Raw genomic sequence first — 15,051 nt, 5'->3', positions numbered from 1 at the left:
TGTTTAATTCTAGCATAGCTTTACTCTGATCAGATTAAAGTATCTTTTTTATGCTTTGGATATCAATGAAGAACACTCATATTTTTAAAGAAGTGAATGGCATTGCTAATCTTCAATTTTTCTCTTTGTATTGCAAACCTTTTAGAGAAATAAAATGAATAGCGTTCTCTCTTATTGTGACAGGAACTAATGTTGTTTCATCAAACTGGTTTCAGCCATTGCTTTAGAATGTTTGCTATTTGTTTTTTTCCATTCAAATTGTTGTGTATTTGGAATTGATGTAACTAAGCAATTAATAGCTCTGTTAGATCTTAGAATAAAATTAGGCTTTACCCTAGTGTACCTCACTTGCCAACTGCATCACCTCCACTATCTAAACCTTAGATTCTATTTATGCTATACTGTGAAAAACAGTGTGGAGGTTTCCATATTGTAAATAAATGGCCACTCTGATGAAGAAGCCACTCTCAACTTTAGCTTTGATATATATTTAGCTTTGTATGCTGTTTCCCAGAGGGGTGAAAAGGCAATGTTAACAATCTTCTCCGTCTCTCCCAGACTCCCAATTCACATTGCTTTCCTAATGTAACCTTTGAACTGGGCAGAAAAAACTGATATAATATTTTTGCTGGAATTTTTCAATTTATCAAAATAGATTTTTTTTTCTAGAAAGGTTAGATTTCTGTACATTTCTGATGGGACACAGGCTGGGGTCCATTGGAACCCTTCCTGCCTGGAAGGTTTTGATCAGAAATGGGGCTGGTTTCGTGCCAGCTTGCCCACTTGACTCCTTAGCAGCTCACTAGACAGGTTGTCTTTGAGTCACAAACCTTAGAGCTTCCAGGTCCACAGCTTTGAGGATTACCCACCAGATGCATGGCTCTGGAACTGGGGCTCCATCTCAATTTATTTAAAATATTTTTTTAAAAGTTATTCCAAAGCAGAATTAAATAAATTTTGAAATATCAAAATCCTCTGGAATTATCTTTTTTTCACACTGCTCTATTATACTGCAAATGAAGCTTCACTTTCTGCTGTGCTTTGGAAAATATACTTAAATAACAATTATGGTGGTGAATGCTGACAAGTGCCATTTTTTGGTGCTGATTAAACATTCTCTAGAGTCCTTCTCAGTTGGGATATGCCAGGAAATTGCATAATCTACTAGCCTGTTCCTCTGTACCTTCCACAAATTCATTACTGCAGAGTGCTCTTGGTCACTGCAACAAGTGGCTGGATGAAGGGCAGAGGAGCAGGAAAGTTAGAGGAACTAGGCATCTGTTTTGTGTAATTGGGCATGGCACATTGACAATACAATCTTAATCCTGTAGGAAACACAAAAAGAGCTCAAACTCCAACAGAGCAGCATCGATTCGACACGAGAGAACCTCAACAGCTTGTGCCGCAAGTACCACACTGTGGAATTGGAGACTCTGGGTTGCACTGTCACATCACTAATACAGAAGTATGAAGCTGTGACCCATCTGTGTTCCAGAACTCAGGCCAGCATGCAGGACTCCCTGGAGAAACACCTCCTCAGTGAGTCTGTGTGTTTGTTTATATGAGCTGTTAGACCATAGCCATGAATCAGACTGCCCAAGAACAGTGTTGGCAAAAAGTTTCCATTGACATCATTTACAATTATATTCTTGCTCTTGTATAGAGACTTTCGTAAAAGTGCTTTCATCAACTGCCAGTTTCAATGTCTGTTGCAAACTCTAGGGCTATGTCTAGACTGGCATGATTTTCCGCAAATGCTTTTAACGGAAAAGTTTTTCCATTAAAAGCATTTGCGGAAAAGAGCGTCTAGATTGGCACGGACGCTTTTCTGCAAAAGCACTTTTTGCCGAAAAGCGTCCGTGCCAATCTAGACACGGTTTTGCGTAAGAAAGCCCCAATTGCCATTTTTGCGATTGGGGCTTTTTTGCGCAAAACAATACCGCGTTGTCTACACTGGCCCTCTTGCGCAAATGCTTTTGTGCAAGAGGGCTTTTGCCCGAACAGGAGCAGCATAGCACTTCCGCAATAACACTGACAATCTTACATGAGATCGTCAGTGTTCTTGCGGAAATTCAAGCGGAACTGGCAAGTTTTTCCGCAAAAGCAATTGCTTTTGCGGAAAAACTTGCCAGTCTAGACGCAGCCTAGGGTTTAGAACAGACAGAAAAAACAAAATTAAACCTCATTTAAAACATACAGTTCTCATGACAGGAGTCCCAATTCAGCCTTCTCTGATGAAATCCTTCTGTGTTTCTCATCTTCCCCTTAGGCTATGTCTGCACTGGGAAAGTTTGGTGACAAAAATGCTGCCAACAAACAAAAGTGCCAAAAGTGAAAACCAGTCAAACTGTTTTTTTTCTGCTTCACATTATCAACATTTTATGGCCACGTCGCTAGCACCCTGTCAACAGATAGAGCAAAGCAATGTGGGTTATCATCCACAGTGCTGTGTTGTGGGAAGGCAGAGCTGATCACTGTGCTTTCATAGGGTTCCTTTGTAGCTCTGTGAGCTCTCCAAAAGAATGTCAAAGCAGCACAGCAGTCTCTCCAGCCCTTCCTCTGCAGCAGCAATCTGCCTGCTGCTGTATTCCTAGTGCAGGGCAGAATGGGAGCATTCGAATGATTTGTTTTTTGTTTGTTCCCCAAAGGGAGCAGCACGCTCAGCTGTCAGATACTTCCCGAAGCTTTGAAGGGGGAGGGGTGCATGCCTGCAGGGTAGCAGAGATCACAAAACACTGAGCAGAGCAATCAGGGCAGGCATTGTGGGATACTGGTGGAAGCCAGATCTCTCAACCAAACATACAGCCAAGTACATATTGGCTTTTTTGTCGACAATAAAGGGGAAAAGATAAATGTTTCTCACAAGGGTGGAAGATTTTTCCCCAAACCAGATGTTTTCTCCTGCGCCCACCCCAACCCTCCCCGACAAATGTTGCATTGTAATGTAAATGCTTTCACTGTTTTGTCAATAAAAGGCAGTTTTTGGTGACAAAACATGCCAATGTAGACAATGCCTTCATCCTATTATAATTCCCTTTGTTATAAAACATCTCTTTATAGCACACAAATGCTCTAGGTGGTCTGTCACTAAGGACAGTCTCTTGAGCAAAGGCTAATGAAGTCAGTAAGAGTCTTTCTTTTAGCTCCAACAGGCTTTAAATTAGGCATCTAATGGGTATGTCTACACAGCAAAGTTAATTTGGAATAACAGCCGTTATTCCAAATTAACTTCCATAGCATCTACACAAGCAAACCGCTATTTTGAATTAAATTCAAAATAGCGGGGTGCTTAATTCGAGTTTGGTAAACCTCATTCTATGAGGAGTAATGCCAAACTCTAATTAGCTAATTCGGAATAAGTGCTGTGTAGATGCTGAGTCCGAATTTGCTGGCCTCCAGCCTTCCCAGTTTCCCTGGTGGCCACTCTGGGCCGAACCAGGAAAACTCTTTTCCCTCCCCCCAACCCCAGAGCCCTTAAAGGGGCAGACTCTGGCCACACTGCCTGTGCCAGCTCCAAGCCTGCTGGCCCAGAGCCAGTAGTCACTGCCCCAACCCAGTGGCCCCAAACATAAGCCAGCAAGCCTCTGGCAGCCAGCACTCCAGTGCACCCCAGGAGCAGTCTGCCAGCTCCTAGGATCCTGCCAGGACCTGGAGAAGGCGGGCGCCTTTCTGGTCCAGGGTGGAGATCAGGGTGGACCGTACTCAGGTTTGGGGGGATGCCCCCAACGTCCATGATCTCCGCACTAGACAGAGGAATGCAGCCATCCTGGCCACCAAAGGCCACATGCGAACCCAGGAGCAGGTTTGCATGAAAATCAAGTTGGTCCAGCAAGACCCCCAACCTTGAACTTCTCCTGTCCCTTCCTCCCCTTGCCTCTCTCTTCCAGCTTCCTCCTCACAGGTTTCCCCCTCCCCTCTCCCACCCTCATTCCCACCCCAGTTTCGGTCAATAAAGAGAGTTTGTTTTTGGCAAGAAATGTGTTTTCATTTGACATCAGGAAAGGGGGTTAGGGAGGGGTAAGTGGAAGGAGGGAGGAATGAGGCACAAGCCTTCTGTGGGGCACACCAGGGAGGCTCTTAGTGCTCCTCAGGGTGGAAGCTCTCCTGAAGGGCCTCCTGGATACTGACAACCCCTCGATGGACCTCCGGGTTGGAAGCCTGCTGAAAGTGCAGCCAGGCTCACAGCAACACGTCCACGAGAAGCACCAGAGTTCCCAGGGGCAGCTCCGGCTCCATGTTGCAGAGTGCTGTGGTGTCCCGAGTGAAGGCAACTAGAACACGCAGAGACACAAATGCTTTTCGGTCCCTCATCAAGGCAGGCAAGCAAGCAGGGACACCTGAGAACTGGCTGCCCGGAGGGCGGAGAGATGTCCCTTTAAGCACAGGCATCAGATAGCCTCAGGCAGTAGCCACACACAGACACTCCTGACCTAATGCCCTGCTTGACCTGGTTCTGGCTAGCCTTAAATCTGATTCTGTGTCCAGTCAGTGTGCATGAAGTATTTTGAATCAGCAAAATGCTAATTCAGACTGCATTTTGTGTGTAGATGCATTAATACGAATTAGGTTAATTCCAATTAACTATTTCTAATTAAGATAACTCGAATTAATGCTGTAGTGTAAACATACCCAGTAAGGATATCTTCACTGTTTGGGGATGTTTTTTGATTTGTGTTTGTGGGTTTTTTAAAAAAAACTTGTTCCTATCTTCTGTTTCTTTTTAAAAGCTTCTATGCAGGAATTCCAGGAGTGGTTTTCTGGTATGAAGGAAGCAGTAAAAGAGTCATCTGATAAGTCTGGGGACAGCAAAACCATAGAAGCAAAACTACATGATTTGCAGGTAGAGTTATCAAATCAAGAGATAATAATTAGCTACTTTTGACCATTTGCATCCATGTCTTATCTAATTTAAAAATCTAACAAATCCTTTTTTCTAGAAAGAAAATATAAAAAATGGCTCCAAATAGTAATAACTTTTATTGTTCACATCCAAAAGGTGCCAACAACATGTATTTCAGCTTGTGGAATTTTTGTTCTACTAAAACTCTTCTTGCTTCCCCTCTGCAAATTTCTATATCCTATTTTCTCCTTTTCTGTCTTCCTCTCACTCTGTCCCTTACCCTTTTACTATCTTTCCCTACAATATCTTTCCTTCTCCTCTCCACTCTTTCACACTTTATTGCTCACTCCCTCCTTGAGCTATGCAATGATATGACATAAGGGCTACGTCTAGACTACATCCCTTTTTCGGAAAAGGGATGTAAATTAGACATATCGCAATTGCTAATGAAGCGGGGATTTAAATCTCCCCCGCCTCATTAGCATAAAAATGGCTGCTGCTTTTTTTCGGCACGGAGCTTTGCCGGAGAAAAGCTCCAGTCTAGATGCTGATCTTTTGGAAAATAAAGCATTTTACGAAAGATCAGCGTCTAGACTGGCGCTTTTCTCCAGCAAAGCTCCGTGCCAAAAAAAAGCGGCAGCCATTTTTATGCTAATGAGGCGGGGGAGATTTAAATCCCCGCTTCATTAGCAATTGCGATACGTCTAATTTACATCCCTTTTTCGAAAAAGGGATGTAGTCTAGACGTAGCCATTAGGATTTCCTTGATATGATCTGTAATGGAAAAGAGCACAAATTGGGCAAAAACTATTTTAATTCTTGTAAATAATCCTAATCTCTGAAATGTATGACCCTAGTCTTGAATTTTTTGTAAAGCAGGAAGAAATGAATGGAGATGTATTGGGAACAGAAAGGCATTGTGCCTTCTATCCATCATAGATTTTAATACAATCTAATTGTAATCAATTCCACAGCTAGACATTGGCTCTGAACTTTTTAGCCATTGGCTAATCCTGCTCATGTAAACAGTACTCTTTTCTCACACAGAGAGTGTTGGACTCGATTAGGGAGGGACAGAACAAACTGGATGCTGTCTCCAAGCAAGGAGAAAATGTGTATGCTTACTTACCCAAACCAACTGTGAGCAGTATCCAGGAGCAGGTAGCAAAGTCACACCAGCAGTTCCAGGGGTTCCTGAAACAATGCCTGAAAGATAAAGAGGCTCTAGAAGACTGTGCCTTAGAACTGGGAAGGTGAGTTATTTCAACAGAAACAGATGTGGTGCAGACATTTATTACAAAATGGTTGAAGGTGGGGCACTACAGCGGATGCTGAAGTTTACAAAAGATGAGGATTTGCAATTAAAACTTGAAGTTAAAGAAATAATAACTATAGGTCTGTTCACTCCCTCTTCTGGAGATAAATTCAGAGAATCATCTCTGTGCTAATAATGTTGGGGAAACAGTTGGGCTCTGTATGTTAGATTAAACAAACTCAAAACCCAAAGACTCAAAGTATTTATTAGCTCAGAGTATGTTTACTGCTTAAGTCACAGGAAGAGTATTAATCAGTAGTTGGATGAAACAGCAAGATGAGATCAGACAGAAATGTTGTGTGTGCCTGCATGTGCATTAAACTAAGATTTTAAACATCAGAAACTAAAGTAGACTCCTAAATCCGTGGCCTCATTTTTCAGAAGTGCTGATAACTTGGAAAGTCCTGTTAAATCTCAATGGGATCTGATGGGTGCACAATACTTTTTAAAATCTGGACACTTATTTATGTGCCTAAGCTTGATTTTAAGAGCCTAATTTTAGACATATTTTTTCCTTAAATCTTGGGTTGAATTATAATTACAAGCAGGATTTGGAGAGACTTTTTTTTTAGCTACCTTATCTTTACTGAACATAGTAATAAATTCAAACACTGTCACTTTAAATTTTGAAAGGTTCTTTTCCCAGTGTAATTCCCATGATCTTGCTAAATATTTTTAGAGCCTTGCTGAATATTTTTAGATTACTTGTCAGTGCAGAAGTATGTTGTATGTGGAGCTCTCATTCAATAAAAGTTACTTTTCCTACTCAGCTGGATATGCATTGTGCTTTATAAACTCAATAGGATTCTTGCACACCTAGGAATTGATCATAAAGGGATACTTTTCTGTTCTGTAGCTTTGAGGATCAGCACAAAAAACTGACCCTGTGGATCCATGAAATGGAGGAAAGAATAAATACAGAAATACTAGGAGAGAGCAAACACCGAATCCCTGAGAAGAAAAATGAGGTGCAGAATTTGGAAAAGTTTCTTGAAGAATTACTGGCTGCAAGGTATAAAAAAATGTGTTTTCTAATGTCCTGTTGCCAGCATTATTTATTCCTTCTGGTCAACCACAGTTAAATTGAACTGATTCGTAGGATGAGAGAAGTGTTGGAGGATGCAGTTAGTCAAAGGAACAGGTTACTAGACGTTGTGTCCACACAGCTCCAAACTGGAGAAATTTGAATTTGAATCTCAATCTAAAGTCAATGGCTTAGGCTCCTTTTTATTTAAGGGGAAGTTGAAGTACCTTTGTTTGCAAAGATTGTCTGCACAGCATTACAGCACAGCTACCTCAGCTTTAGCAATGTGTTTTATGTCTCCCAAAAGTCACACTAATAGTAATATTCATCACATTGTCCATTTAAAACATGCTTTATTTTCTTTCCTCTGTCCCATGGCATTCAGTTCCACTTAGGTTGCATGCTGTTTTGCTGCCCACTGTGCAGTATGCCCATAACACGTCTTAGCCTTGGAATCTTACTTGAGCTGGGAATCAGCCAGTGGGTAATGAGATAATTGCCATTTTTAGTATACTGCGTAGTTGTGCAAACAGTTTATAGTTTGTAGGAAAAGGTAGAAACATATTATTCAGTTGTTTTGCTAAACCTCATCGTGTACTGTATATAAGATGGCACTTACCCAATCCTTAACCATCAATCAGGGCTGTTCCAGTAGAGATTTTGACTGATGTGAGTTCAACACAGTGCAAACAGGAACAAGAAGGAGGATAATCCAGGGGCTAGGCATTAGTTTAAGATTTGAGAGACCTGGACTCAGTTTTCTGTTCTGTGACAGATTTCCTGTGTGTCCTTGGGCAAGTCACTTAGCTCTGGTTTCTAATGTGTTTATTTCTCCAGGAAAAATGGCAATAATGATATTGCCTAACCGGGGATAAGAGAAGGGGGGTTGAGGATAAATTCATTAAAGGTTGTAAAGTGCTCTGATACTATCATAATGGCAGCTAGATAAATATTTAAGATAGAGTACATATTGGAGAGGGAATTGGCAATATCAGTAGAGATGGATGTCATGGGAAACAGAATTAGATTTCAATTAGAACATGCTAATTGCTGCTTTTAGCTTAATTACTATTGACACCAAATAGTTATTGTGAACGCAATAGTGTAGGCCCTCATTAAGGCTATTTGTTATTTTAAATCAATATATGCTTCTCATACTATACACTCAAATTTGTCTTTGTTCAGATGACTTCCCTGAAAACATGAGTTGTCTAACTCCAGCCAAATTTGGTTATATTGTCAGTATTAAGTAATTTTCTGTACTCACAATGGCAGTCACAGTTCAAGTGGTTTCTAAAATTAATTGTCAATCCCAAATCTTTCTTTTAGAGAATCCTTTGATAAACTTTCCCAGCGGGCACAAGCTTTAAATGAAGAAGGACATGGTGCTGGGAGTGAAGTACGTCTGGCTTCTCAAAACCTCACCAGCTATCAAAACCTAGTCAAAACGGTCAAGGAGAAGTTGCGAACATGTCAGGTTGCACTCCAGGAGCATCAATCCTTGGAGGACGCGCTGCAGAGTATGTGGTCCTGGGTGAAAGATGTTCAAGAAAAGCTGGCTTCTGCAGAGAGCACAGTTGGCAGCAAAGTCACGTTAGAGAGGCAGCTGATGCAAATTCAGGTAAAGCACAGGGCTACATGAACCAGCACATCAGAGTTAAAATTGCATTACAATTAAATTCATGAAAACTGAGGGATTTTCCCTTCCAAAGTTGGAGGCTTTAGCTGCTTATTATCTGCTACAAATAGGTAAATGCCTTAGCGTTAATGGACGCTTGGTTTTATACTTTGTTGCTACAGCATGTCTATATACATAAATGGAGATACAAGATGGCTGAGGTAATATTTTTCAGTAGACCAACTTTTCTTGGTGAAAGATCAGAAAGTATGGTCCAGGTTGACAACGGAAGTATGGTGCAGAAGGGTTAAAGGCGCTAAATGACGATGGTGAATATTGCTGGAGGAGAGGCGCTTGAAGGTTTCCTTTATGTTTCCTGGGTGGTTGGATTTGATACATGTTTCATTCTTTTTGCTGCACAGGAGATCCTTTTAATGAAAGGTGAAGGTGAAGTTAAGTTGAACATGGCCATTGGAAAAGGTGAACAAGCCCTTAGAAGCAGTAATGAGGAAGGGCAGAAGGTGATACAGACTCAGCTACAAACGTTAAAGGATGTATGGAGTGATATCACCAACACTTCCATGAACTGTCAGAGGTAATTCACTGTGTTTGCCTTTAAACATAGGACCAGATTCTAACATCTTTTCTCCCTTACACTGAGCACTTTATACTGCAAGTACTTCCACCGATGACTACTTGAAATATAATGTGCTTCTCCAAGCACCTAATGCTGGAAGAATCTGACCCAGAATAAAATATAATTTAGAAGTGCTTACTTGAGGAAAAAACACAAAAAGATAATGCAGTGGTTGCACTTGAGTTCAGAGTTCAGTATAAATTGGTCACTGAAAAATACTTCCCTCAATAAAAAATACTCTCAGGGTATGTCTACACTACCCTCCTAGTTCGAACTAGGAGGGTAATGTAGGCATACCGCACTTGCAAATGAAGCCCGGGATTTGAATTTCCCGGGCTTCATTTGCATAAGCGGGGAGCCGCCATTTTTAAAACCCCGCTGGTTCGAACCCCGTGCAGCGCAGCTACACGGGGCTCGAACTAGGTAGTTCGGACTAGGATTCCTATTCTAGGTGTACCGGTAGTTCGGAATAGGAATCCTAGTCCGAACTACCTAGTTCGAGCCCCGTGTAGCCGCGCTGCACGGGGTTCGAACCAGCGGGGTTTTAAAAATGGCGGCTCCCCGCTTATGCAAATGAAGCCCGGGAAATTCAAATCCCGGGCTTCATTTGCAAGTGCGGTATGCCTACATTACCCCGCTAGTTCGAACTAGCGGGGTAGTGTAGACATACCCTCAGAGTTCAGTGTGTTTTGTACACTTGACACAGAGGACTAGGAGTTAGTAGTCAAAAATTGTCAGTTTTGCAGTAATTAGCTGGTGCACTTTTTATTATTATTTTAAGAGGAGTGTTTCCTATTCAGGAGTTGGGATTAAGGTACATTGGATTAAGGTTGGGATAAAGGTACATTCATGTGAAACCTGTTGAGTACCTACTTGTATGGAGTTAGGTGGATAACTTTGATTATCTCATTTATAAACACTCGTCCCACGATTCCAGAACTCTGGAAATCTGGAAATGTACTCATGTAAATTTCCATGTTGATTCTGTAACTAAAATCACCCAAGTTTATGCCTGTTCCAAATGACATAAACTTGGGGTGAATTCCTGGCCTTTTACTTAAGAACATAGGAATGGCCGTACTGGATCAGATCAATGGCCCAGCTAGCCCAGGATCCTGTCTTCCAAGAGTGGACAGTGCCAGGTATTTCAAAGGGAATGAACAGAACAAGCAATCAAGGCATTGATTCTCTGTCGTCGATGCCTAACTTCTGGCAAACAGAGGCTAGGGACACTGCGGACCATGGTTTTGCATCCCTGTCCATTGTGGCTAATTGTTCTAGTTCTTTTTTGAAACCTGTTATAGTCTTGGCCTTTACAACATCATTTGGCAAGGAGCTCCATAGGTTGGTTGTGTGAAAAAATACTTTTGTTTGTTTGTTTTAAACATGTTGCCTATTAATTTAAAATCTGTGGCAAAGCTTCCTTTTATTGGAGCCAGTCTTCATCTCCGGACATGTGGCTATGGAAAGTCTGCTGGAGAAAATTGATATAATGAAAGAGTTCATCCCAATAGCTTATCTGCTATTATTTGGAAAATAAGTAAACAATATAAAATATGATTTATTTGGTCTTCTGAAAATTGTCAGTTTTTTAAAAATTATTTAAAAGATGCACTTTTTAATATTGTTTTTGAGAATAAGCTGTGTTATCTCTCATTATACAGAACATCAGCAAGGATCTGTGTTTTGCTTTGCTGGATAGACATTGCCAGATTTCAGTCGATAGTGAAGATGTCCAAAATAACAATGGAAAGGATCAGTTTTGCTAAAAAGAGATCCAGAAAATATTTTCAAAAACAACACAGACCTACATCACATTTATTAGGGCATAAGTTTTCATGGGTAAAACCCACTTCATGAGACAAATTGGAGTGAAAGTTACAGAAGCAGGAGTATATATAAGGAAGAAGTTACTTATGTAAATGCAAGAGACTTCTTCCTTACATATACTCCTACTTCTTTAACTTTCACTCCAACTCATCTAATGAAATGGGTTTTACCCATGAAAGCTTATTCTCTAATAAATCTGTCAGGGTACATCTACACAGCAGCGCTGTTTTGAGATAAAATGCATACAATGCTATTTTGGGATAACGAATGTTAACAGCATGCCTGTTATTTCAAAATAATTTTGAAATAAACAGCAGCTTATTCCAGCTTCCTTTAAACCTTGTTGTGCGAGGAATAAGGAAGATGCTGGAATAGCACTCTATTTAGAAATTTGGTGCTGCATAGACAATGCCAAATTTCAAAATAGGTTATCTCAAAATAAGCTACACGATTTGTGTAGCTCAAATTGCATTGCTTATTTCGAGCTATACGCAACTGTGTAGATGTACCCTAAGCCTCTAAGTGTTTGTCTACACTAGGAAATTATTTCAAAATAACTTATTTTGAAATAATAAGTTCCAAAATAACTATTTCAAAATAGCATTTCCACAATACAGAGAAACCTCAAAATTAGTCTGTGGCAGGCTTCCTTAATGTGGACGTGCTACCTCAACTTAGAGCCCCAGGAAGCACTGGGGAGTAATTTACTTTGACTCTGGGGAGTAATTATTTCGAAATAGCAGCAGAGGAGCATCCATACGAACTCTATTTCAAAATTACTATTTCAAATAAGCATTATTCCTCATGGAAAACAGAAGTTGTAACCAGCCCCTTATTTCAAAATAACAGGCTTGGCAGTTTGGAAGCTCTGCTTCTTATTTCAAATTAAGGGGATAAGGAGATTTTGAAATAATTCCCTAGTGTCGACCAAGCCAAAGGTGCCACAGAACTCCTCATTTCTGCAGATATAGACTAACACGGCTACCCTTCAGAAAAAACATTTGGAAGAGAACATGCATTCTAAATATATGATACATGTGTATAATAAGAACTGTAAAAGTGTGGGGGGTTTTTTGCCAGGAAGTAAAATATTGATAGTTTGTGAAGTGTACAGTAAATTAAAAGATTTCTGCTCATTTAAGATATTTACCAGTTGTGCTGGTATTCTGTACTTTAACGTATGAAATCTCTCAGACCAGTAGAGTCTTTCTAATCAGAAGAATTGCTTAGAGTGTAATTGCTATAATCAGTGAAATTATGAAGAGTTGATTTGGGCTATAACAATATCACCATACCAGTAAAACAGTGAATGAAAATTCCTTGATTGAACTTCTCTGTATTAGGGCTGTGTGATATTCTGAAAATATGTTTGTGAAAATTTTCACCATTGAATTTCTCTCAGTTTTACTCTTTCAAAATACTACTTTCATGATCTTTTACTAAAAGATCAATTACATACTGAGCAGCATCTGTCAGTGTGCTAGATCATAGGAATCCTTGCTCTTCTTGGTAGCACTTATTCCATGGGGCTCCTCTGGTGAGTATTGTACTGCCACTTAATTGGTTTTCCTTAAGGCCTACAAGACCTCTGACCTGTATTGTATCTGTGTCTTTAATATAAGCTGTTTGGAGTCTGTGATTAACCAGTGGAATGACCATTTGGAGAGGAAAAGCCAGCTGGACCAGTGGTTGGAGTCAGTGGATTACAAAATAGAACAGCCTTTACAGATGCAGATTGGTCTGAAAGAGAAGTTTTCTCAATTGGATTACTTCCAGGCTATTGTTTCTGATATAGAGGATCATTCTAGTGACCTGCATCGATTTACTGAAAAAGCGAAGGAACTATATGAGAAAACTGAGGATGCTTCTTTCAGGGAAGCAGCTGAAGAGGAACTGAAAACACAGTTTAGTGACATTACTACTGTGGCCAAGGTAAATGCCTTGTAGGAGAAGGCAAACTTTTACATATTTGTTTTAATGAATGAGCTTTTGCTGATTTCAGTTACTTTCAAATAATGAACATATTTACACATGCTTATATGAATCAACGTAGATTCATAGAACTAGTTTCTTATTTAATACAATATTTCATTTTTTTCTTCCTATCCTGAAGCTACATAATGTTGCAGCACAACTGACATGTTTCATCACTGTGAGGCTGATGTTTAGTGGTCAGTGAATAACCTATATATAGTTATTGCCTTATATACCATAAATGGAAAGAGACATGCTTGTCTGAAAGAATACTTCTCTCTCCCCATACCATCATGCTTCAGTTGCAGTCAGCAGAAGTAATTAAATTGGAATTTACTCAATATAATAAAGAAGGGCTGACAGTGTAGCATTCTAATAAGGGTAGGCTTAGAATGATGAGAAATGTATTGGTAAATGTTGATAGACTCACCATGCACATTCAAACCAATGAAAACATGTTTCCATGGTTAATCATAGAAATTTACACATGGGCGAAGTAAGAACAAATGCTGATTGAGAACTTTTTAGTTGGATTTAAGGATATTTTCTTTGTATATTTTGACATGTGATTCTGACAATTTGTGTTGTTAAAATGCTTTAACTTGATGAATCTCGGCATATACTCTCACTAAATAGTTACTGTCTCACCACCCGTAACTTCGCACAACTGAAAATTTAAATCAATAAAAAAAATAAAAATGCTTTAAACTTTATAATTTTGCCCAATAAAAACAGAATATATGCTTAAATTGAATTTTGCCAACCTATATAAAAGCCTGTACTGTATATGGTATATTTTTAGTAAGGCTTTAGATACAGGCTCGCATGATCTTATCATAAATAAACTAAGAAAATACAATTTAGATGGAACTACTATAAGGTGGGTGGATAATTGTGGAAAATAATGCCCAGTTTTTCCCAAATTATTCCCAACTGGGCACCCAGCCCCTAAAAGGCTCCCGGCCACTGACGCGTCACCGAGACTCTGTGATCCAAGAACATTCCTGGTCCAGCAGAACCACAGATATTGCTGGACCAGAGAGTCCCAGTTTAGAGAGGTTCAACCTCTATAGAGCTTGTAAGGCAAACATTAAAAATAATACTTTGGAGGTAGCCCTGCAATCAGTGTGCAACACAGCATCACAAACTGAAGGAAAGGGGAGACTAAAGATTATGCTCTGTGCAATCTAGGCTAGAGAGTGGGCCACATGAGTGTCCCTCCTTCATCTCAGTGGGCTACATGGCTGTTATAACCAAGTGTAGCTTTGCTAACTGCACTTTTACGTACCTAGAATTCACAGAGGGTGCTGACTGCATCCAATCAAAGCGCTGCTACCATGCAGAGGGAGCGTCTGGGTCTCACATTCAAAGTGTGCAATCAGCACGTCCCTCACTTTATGTAACCTTACTTTACATGTGTCACTTCAGTCATACCAATAGGAAAAAACCCTATGTGGATGGAAACCTGCGGAATCTGGCAATAATGCATGTGGGCATTGGGAATCAAAATGTCTTGTGGGAAAACATAGAACCCCAAAGAGTCACATGTAGCCCACAGGGCACAGGTTGACCACCACTACCTTAAGTATACAAATGAGTCTGTTTTCCATGTGATTGATAGGAGAAAATGAGGAAAGCCGAAGATATTGTGAAGGACCATTTGCTGTACCTTGATGCTGTGCATGAATTCACAGACTGGCTCCATTCTGCAAAGGAAGAACTGCACCGCTGGTCAGATGCATCTGGAGATACATCAGCCATACAGAAAAAACTCGCTAAAATTAATGTAAGAAACTGGACTCGTTTTACTTGT

The 15,051-nt window shown here is 40.2% G+C and overlaps 1 protein-coding gene across 12 annotated transcripts in view; it reads left to right on the top strand.

The window, feature by feature from the left end:
- The window catches only part of SYNE1 (spectrin repeat containing nuclear envelope protein 1), a 479,589-nt gene that overhangs the window by 212,758 nt on the left and 251,780 nt on the right, over window positions 1-15,051 (top strand). For all 12 annotated transcript variants that reach the window (XM_075924462.2, XM_075924463.2, XM_075924461.2 and 9 more), the window contains 8 exons: window positions 1,332-1,539; window positions 4,728-4,840; window positions 5,888-6,093; window positions 7,012-7,167; window positions 8,509-8,800; window positions 9,220-9,392; window positions 12,887-13,196; window positions 14,860-15,024. In XM_075924462.2, coding sequence (XP_075780577.2) covers window positions 1,332-1,539; window positions 4,728-4,840; window positions 5,888-6,093; window positions 7,012-7,167; window positions 8,509-8,800; window positions 9,220-9,392; window positions 12,887-13,196; window positions 14,860-15,024 — 1,623 coding nt within the window. The remainder of the gene's footprint in view (window positions 1-1,331; window positions 1,540-4,727; window positions 4,841-5,887; window positions 6,094-7,011; window positions 7,168-8,508; window positions 8,801-9,219; window positions 9,393-12,886; window positions 13,197-14,859; window positions 15,025-15,051) is intronic.

Source organism: Pelodiscus sinensis, chromosome 3, assembly GCF_052426305.1.
Source record: "Pelodiscus sinensis isolate ZL-2025 chromosome 3, ASM5242630v1, whole genome shotgun sequence".
NCBI lineage: Eukaryota > Metazoa > Chordata > Testudines > Trionychidae > Pelodiscus > Pelodiscus sinensis.
The sequence above is the reverse complement of the archived record's forward strand: the minus strand, read 5'-3'. Positions and strand labels throughout refer to the sequence as shown.